Source organism: Sciurus vulgaris, assembly GCF_902686455.1.
Source record: "Sciurus vulgaris genome assembly, chromosome: 10".
Taxonomy (NCBI): domain Eukaryota; kingdom Metazoa; phylum Chordata; class Mammalia; order Rodentia; family Sciuridae; genus Sciurus; species Sciurus vulgaris.
The window spans coordinates 134,934,853-134,942,097 of record NC_136470.1 but is presented as its reverse complement, the minus strand read 5'-3'; the positions used below and the strand labels follow the sequence as shown (position 1 = coordinate 134,942,097).

The 7,245-nt window shown below is 47.2% G+C and overlaps 1 protein-coding gene across 1 annotated transcript in view; it reads right to left on the bottom strand.

Moving 5' to 3' along the window:
- Positions 1-2,477: 2,477 nt before the first annotated feature.
- The window catches only part of CPB1 (carboxypeptidase B1), a 29,934-nt gene continuing 25,166 nt past the window's right edge, over positions 2,478-7,245 (bottom strand). The window contains exons 10-11 of the mRNA XM_079100714.1: positions 4,555-4,639; positions 2,478-2,837 (exon numbers count right to left, since the gene is read on the bottom strand). Coding sequence (XP_078956840.1) covers positions 2,650-2,837; positions 4,555-4,639 — 273 coding nt within the window. The 3' untranslated portion in view covers positions 2,478-2,649. The remainder of the gene's footprint in view (positions 2,838-4,554; positions 4,640-7,245) is intronic.

Below are 7,245 nucleotides of genomic sequence, written 5' to 3'. Positions count from 1 at the left end.
ATGGAGGATCACTTCTCAACATTTGGCAGGCGGGAAGCAGAGAGAGGAAAAAAAGAAAGGGCTGCAGGAAGGATGTACCCTTCCAGGGCACGACCTCAGTGACCCCTCCTCTAGCCATGTCCCACCTGCCCACAGTTACCACCTAGTCCATCCATTCAAACTAGGATGCACTGATTAGGTTACAGTTCTCACAATCCAGTATTCCTGGATATTCCTGCATCGACACAGGACTTTTGGGGGATATCTCACATGTGAACCATGACATCCTTCTTGGTATTTTCTAGAAAAGAAAGATTCAGGGGGTCATTCCTGTGTTCACTGTTGCTGTGTGAAGATGAAAGGAAGGGTCCCTAGGCTGCTGGCCTGGCTCTGAGAGTCGGGTGGGTCAGAGGAGGGAGGAGGAGAGTCTGGGGCTCTTGGGTGGCGCTCTTGGCAGTCTCTGGTCAGCTGGGCAGGAGGGCACAGACTCTGCTGCATGGGGCAGGACTGAGGCCGACTCTGCTCTTCCTGTGTCCTTGGCTTAGCTTCAGCAAGTGGGACTCCTAGACAGCCAGCAGCCACTTTTCAGTAAGTGGGCAGGAGCTTTAGCAAAACTGTCTCGGTGCAGGAAGTCTCAGACACGTGGGAGCCTGAGAATATTTGCATAATTGTTTTCCTATTTTGTTTTCTTCGCCTTAAAAGTGCTTAGAATTTTAGAAAAGTCTACAGATATTCCTAATTTCTATTTAAGTAATTGATTTATTTTGCAGTACTGGGGATTGAGCCTTACACATGAGCCTTGCACATGCTAGGCAAGCACTCTACCTCTGAACTATTTCCCCAGTCCCTTCTAAATTTTTCATTTTGAGGCAGGGTCTTGCTAAGTTGCCTAGGCTGACCTGGAACGTGCCATGCTCCTTCCTCAGCCTCCTAAGCAGCTGGGATTTCAGTTGTGCACCACTCTGTCTAGATCCCCTCTTTATTTTTAAAGTACTCATATAGGACTCTGGGGAGTTGTTATTTATTCCCCATGATTTTCCATACTTTAGACCACAGCATCCCTTAGTTAGGGGTTGATGTTATCTGATATGGATGGGGTAAGGGAGTGTCCTATGGAACAGGAAGTGAATAATTGTCACTCAGGTGATTGGTGGAGTTATCCTTCAATCGTAATGAGAGTATAACTGAAGTAGAGTGGGGGAAGGAGAACTTAACTAAATTACTTCTATTTTTTATTACTATCAATGCTTCTAAAGAATTCATGGGAATTTTTTGCAACAAAGGTCTCGCTATTTAAATGATGCATTGCCGAATTATTTTGAAGATGGTTGCTTGACAAATTGTAGCAGCTGCACTGCTACCATCTAGTGGACAATTAGTGCAATTAATCATTCTTTGGCTTGACAATTTCCAAACTGTAAAGACTTCAAAAGATTTTTTTTAATTAGAACACTGTTATACATATTTTAGCCTATTATACTCAATGCGGAATCCTATTTTCCTTGAGTCTACATAGGAAATAATTAATATTTTGTCCTATGATTTTAAAGTAAGAGATGCCCCCAAATTATAACCTCAATAAACATTATTCTATTTTAAAAATTGGACTTGGTGAAATCCTTTCCAACATGGGCACATCAGCTTATAACTCTGGATGGCATCAAGCCCGGTGGTACGGAAGTCTGGAGGGGTCTTCTGCTTTTTTTCTTGGTCCAGCCAGGGTGCCTGGCATGCTCAGGTCTCACTTGCAATCTGCTCTGCTCACCCTGGGTGCAGAAAAGACTCTTCCCATGTCATTTAAACCTCACATCTTCTGTGGTTTCCTATTGTTCTTGGGACACAACCTCTAAGCTCTCCTGAGGCTGACCCCACCCCCCATGCCTCTCTTCCTTCCACTCTCCCTGTTCCACCTGGTGACTTTCTTCCTGCACCTTCCATGACCTAGAAAGGCAGTTGGTTTGTCCAGCTCCCGGTGACTTATTTTGCAGGTTGTAGCACTTCTTTGAGAGGGTCTTCTCCCTACATCAGGAAGGAGACTTCTTATATGTTCTTTTTGTGACAAGCATTTAATTTGCATAATGTAAATTAAGTAGCCAATAATTAACTAGTTAAATTTTTTTGGCTAATGTCTGTCTTCTCTAATAGCCTGTATGCCCAATGAGGGCAGAGGTCTTACAATTTTTTTGTTTCACTGTTCTTTCTTGGAAGGCTTAGCAAAGTTCTTGAGGGCACTGGGCAGCTCGTTATAGAACTTGAACGAGCTGAGCTGAAAAGCTACACCAGGGTTTGCTTGCTCCATTGCCCTATTTATTTTTCTTACTTCTTAAGCCCCCCATTATAACCTGGGCACTCTGCTGGTGTTGGCCGGCTCCCCAAAGACTTTAAGTCCCCTCCGGTGACACTGTGTCCCTGTGCCCAGTGACACACTTGTTCATTCATTCACAGCACCCGACCCCCGCCAGCTGCCAAAGTAGACCATCTTTCATGTTTTGCTTTTATAATGATTTGTTTTTATTGTGATCAATTGTAAAAGACCCAAGTATTCAGTAGACGCAGAAGTTTAAAGGAAAGATTAGGATCTTTAAAAACTCCAGGCAAACAAAAGTAAGAATTCAGGATAGACAAGAAATGTGTGGTGAGTGTCCTGAGGGAAGGCTCTGGAATTTTCCACTAGTACAGGTGTTCCAGGACGTAGCTGGCCACATGCTTGACGGCCAGCATGGTCTCCTCACAGGTGGCGCGGATCTGGGACTCAGGAAGCAAAAAGCCGTATCTGCCTTTATCCCGGAGTTCAAAGGTGAAGGCATATTTGATTCCTTGGTCATAAGCCCAGTCGTCAGAGCCACCAGCCGCAGGGTCTGAAATGAGCAAATAGCACGAAATAAATAATAAGAAAAATCCCTTTTACGTGTAGAAAGGAGGTTAAAATTATTGTCAGTTTCCTTTTATATTTACAAATACTTTGCTGTGTGAAATATTATGGGTAGACCAACTTTTTAGTACACTGGATCACAAAGTTTTAAAAAATCAGTCAGTCGTACCTCTGGATCTATTTGGTGGGAGGGACAAGTCTGACACTCCAGAAAGTGTGTAATTTGTAGTGCACAATTCTCGGTGTGCTTGTGAGCTACGGTCCATGACACCGCATCGCATGCGGTTTGATTACCAGATCTGTGTAAGATTTGGGAAAAGAATGTGTAACTTCCAGGAAAGTAAGAAAACGGTGCGGGGGCGGCGGGGAGCACTGGGCCCGAGCCCCCCAGAAACTGCACTGAAGGATGAAGTGGGAGTAACTTGAGGGACGCGCTGGGCCTTCGTTTCTTTATCTGTAGGGCCTACGTGGAGCCTGCAATGAACGTGGCTGGTGTTCCTGCAGTTCGTAATTCATTCAACGACAATTACGCTGCCCCTAACATATAGACCCCATCTTCCTTCATTCATGGATTGATCTACCTATTCAGTCAACGACTCTGCAGTCGCCACGGGGCGGGTCATGTGCTCAAGTCCGGAGATGCCAGGACCAAGGAAAGATGCTGCCCCGCCCCGTAAGTGTTCCCAGGGTAACGGAAACAGAAACCTCACTGAACTAGTGTGAATAGCATATAGCGGACAGGAAGTTCACACTACAGGATTAAGTGAGTTACTTGAGTAAGTGGGTTATTTCTGTTAGAACTCCTTTAGGGAAAAGTTTAAAATGTTCAGTTTTAAAAACTGGGAATATGGGAAATTGGTATTCTAGATAGAGCTTAACAAAACCCAGCAGCTCAGGACTGGAGCCTGACCAACTGCACTGGGGGCCCCCTTGATGACAGGACTGGGTCCCTCCTTTTGTTTTTTGGTACATATTTCTGTTTCTGCCAGACCTTGGGCAGAAAGAAATCATTGGAGGGAAGAGAAAAATAGAAATAGGAATCAAAAATGGGGCCGTGGGATGGGCTGCTGCAGAGAAGCCCACCCTAGTCAGCATCCAGGGCCGGGGGTGAGCGCCCTGCCCAGCCCTCTTGCTGGGTCTCTTCCACACAGGAGCACCAGCGGGGGTGTCAGGGGGCTGCCCCTCCCCCTCGAGGGCAGCTGGGCCTCCAGATCCCTCACACTGCAGTCTGTCCAGCCCAGAAAACCTTTCCCTGTGCTTTCTCCAGCAGCGGTCCTTCCAGGTAAGGTCCAGGCTGTCACCTGGGAAGTGACCTGGCCCGAAGGCAGGCTGGTCGGCGTGCTTCTCCTGGTGCATCCCAGGTCACAGCTCTGAGCACCTGTACCATGTTCCTGCTTCCCTCGGGGGGTTCCCTGAGGAGCGCACGGGTGCCCCTCCTTCCCTCTGTCTTCTCTGCCTTCCTCTGCACCCTTCCCTTCTCTCCTCACACCTACCCAGGGCCTGGCACATCCCCACCGTAGCTGCTCAGGAGATGTGGACAGAGAGCAAACGTTGCTGTGGTTGAAAAAGATTTCTCTCTCTTTCTCAACAGAAAAATGATTACGTAGTCCATAATAATCACGGTGAGGCAGAAACCACATGCTTTAAAGGGCGGGAGAAGGAAGGCGCGGCGTCTCTTCCACCGTTGGGAAGGCGAGACTCACAGATCGTGGTGGCTCCTGGGCCGTAGGTGTACTGGGTGCCGTGCAGCGAGTTCAGTTCCCTCACAGCAGCCTTGGCCAGCGAGTTCTGCAAAGGAACCGGCAACACCTGAGCAAAGACACCCCGTCAACAGACACACGCCCTGCACACCACGTTCAAGGCCATTTCTGTCACATTTGGGGTCAGTATTAAGAACTTATTCAGTGCCCATTTTGATTTTTTCAGCTAACTTAGTCCCGTGGTCCAAGTCCTGCAAGAGGACGTCTCCCCCAGATGCTCATCTGAACTTCCAGCTATCCCCTCTCTGGAGCTTGTGAGAGAGAGGCAGAAGGCAGGAGGTCCTACGGCTGCTGGTGGAGGCTGGCTGTCCTCACACAAAAATCAAACACATGCAAAAAATGACATAAAACCAAACCAAACCAAAGCCACTTGGCAACATGGTAGGCATGAAGCCGAGGTTGAGTCACGGTGGGAATCATGTGAATCAGGCCAGGAGCGGTGCATGAGGGATTGGCTGGTAGGGAAGCAAGTGCTCAGGAATTGGCAGTTCTAATGGTGGGTGGTGGTTCCGGCTTGCAAGAGTTTTGGACTGAAGAGTTAGAGAACATTCATTCTATTTCAAAAGACAGAACATTTGAATTCTAGGACTTTAGAAAATCAGTAAATGTTAACTTACATGCCTCCTTTATTTCCCTCAGCATAGTGTCACCCTCTCACAAGAGCCATCTCCCTCCAGTCCCGTGCACGCAACTCCTAAGAGACAGGCTGTCTGCACCACCAGCAGCCCGGCCCGAGAAACTGCCCCGACTGGTGCCTGTTTAAATAGGCACTTGGAAAGCAAGGCCTGACTCAGCTGTCTGGGGAGCACAGATTGGAAAAGTGGATTGTTTACTACAGGAGGATTAACCATAATTCATTCTGGTTATGAAACCTGCTGTATTTCAAACTTTGGCATCATAATTGCTTCTTGTACATATGCTGGGAAAGCTGCAAGGGTGGTGATGAAATGAGAAAAATCTGCTTTTTTGCAGGGTAGGAACTTTCTAACTACTTATTCTAGTATTAAACCTGGTTTCAGAGAGTCTTCCCTCAGACTGGCACTGTCTTAAGACTTCAAGGATCCCAGCTCCCAAAGCATTAGTGCTTCATCAACCAAATGGCAAATTTGAAAATTTGCAAAGAGTTAGAAAATTTAGGTCATGATTTTCTGCTCTGGTCTACTGCAATGATGCAACCAGTTTCCTGGAACTGACTTCTTATTCTCAAAGTTTTAGATCAGTAACCTGAAAGTTTTAGGGTTCTGTTTCTCTCTGTCGGAGCTGGGGAATGAAGATGTGCTTCCTGTCATTCCTTGGATGCTTTACTCCTGTGATGCAAAGGCGGGGCTTGGGTTGCTTAGCCTGGTAACCAGGGCAGGAGTCTCAGATCTTCTTTCCTCTGTTACATTACAGGGCCTATTGTTGATTGAAATCAGAACGATCTACAAACATTGCATAATGGATCTAAAACCTTTTAGAGATATGGAGGTGGTGAGACAATAGTCCTTTTGCTAAACAAACAGTGTGTGTTTTCACTCTTCCATAGTGTCTTTAACTTGCAGTCATCAAAGGAAGCCTCTAGCCAGGTATTTTTTTTGAAAGACCGCACCTCACATCTCAAAGAACACCTGTTGCTTCTCTAGCTGCCTTCCTTGGTTTTCACTCATTCTTTTCTTCTTTAAACAGTGAATTATTATTTTGAGTTAGCAGAAATATAATTAGTCAGGATTACTTTCAAATGTGAAAAGTTCCACATGTGAAAAATTCTCAAGAGCAGTTGTGTAGGAGGATTCATAGTCCTGGCTTGGTCTCCCTGGCACTTCTGTGTCAAATGTCCTTCCAGTCTCTCTACCTATTTATTGGCATTATTTAAGAGTTGAATTTTCAGACCACACCAAAGGGCTCCTTCCCAATCTGTTATCTCTCCGGATTTTCCAACGTATCAATCTAGTCATGGCTGCTGTTAGGGCCACACAAAAATGTACTGTTTGCCTTTCTTGGAACCAAGCTCTGGGCACGAGAAATGCCAGCACGGCTGCCCAAGTTTCGCTGGCATTGTCTTCCGGAAACCGTGGCTCTGGCTTTGATGCTGAAGGAGAACCTGTGAGGTCAGCTCAGAAAGGCTGCTGTTTCCTTCCCGTGCCTGGCACCCCTGCGGGGACGTCAGCCTGGGCCTCAGCCCCCACTCTCTCATCTCGACATCTGCCTCACGGCTGGGGGTCCCCTGACTGCACCTTCGGTGGCTCTGGGTATTCTATCTTGAACAGGAATCGTCTATTCAAGTCCAGCCTCCTCTTTTCTGTCACTGCGGGCTGGTGGCGGCTGCTTCTCTGCGCCCCTCTGGGCCTCCTCTTACCTCCATTAAAGGCAGGGTGCCCTTCTCCCCTTACCGGAACCCTTGACCCTGCTTTGCTTACGTGGAGAACTCTGAGTCTTCCAAATTCATTTTTTGACTTATCTTCTTTGTGAATCTGCCCCTTGCCTTTTGCTTCCATGCTCCCCAGAGGTGGCAGGGACTCTTGTCTCTTCGTTTCATCTCCTTAGCAGATGCCTCAGCCCTGAGCCAAGGTGGGTTTGCCAGAGTCCTGTGCTGGGTCTCAGGGGCAATATAAACGGGCAAGATTTGGGTAGGGGCACAACGAGCTGAGCGTTCCA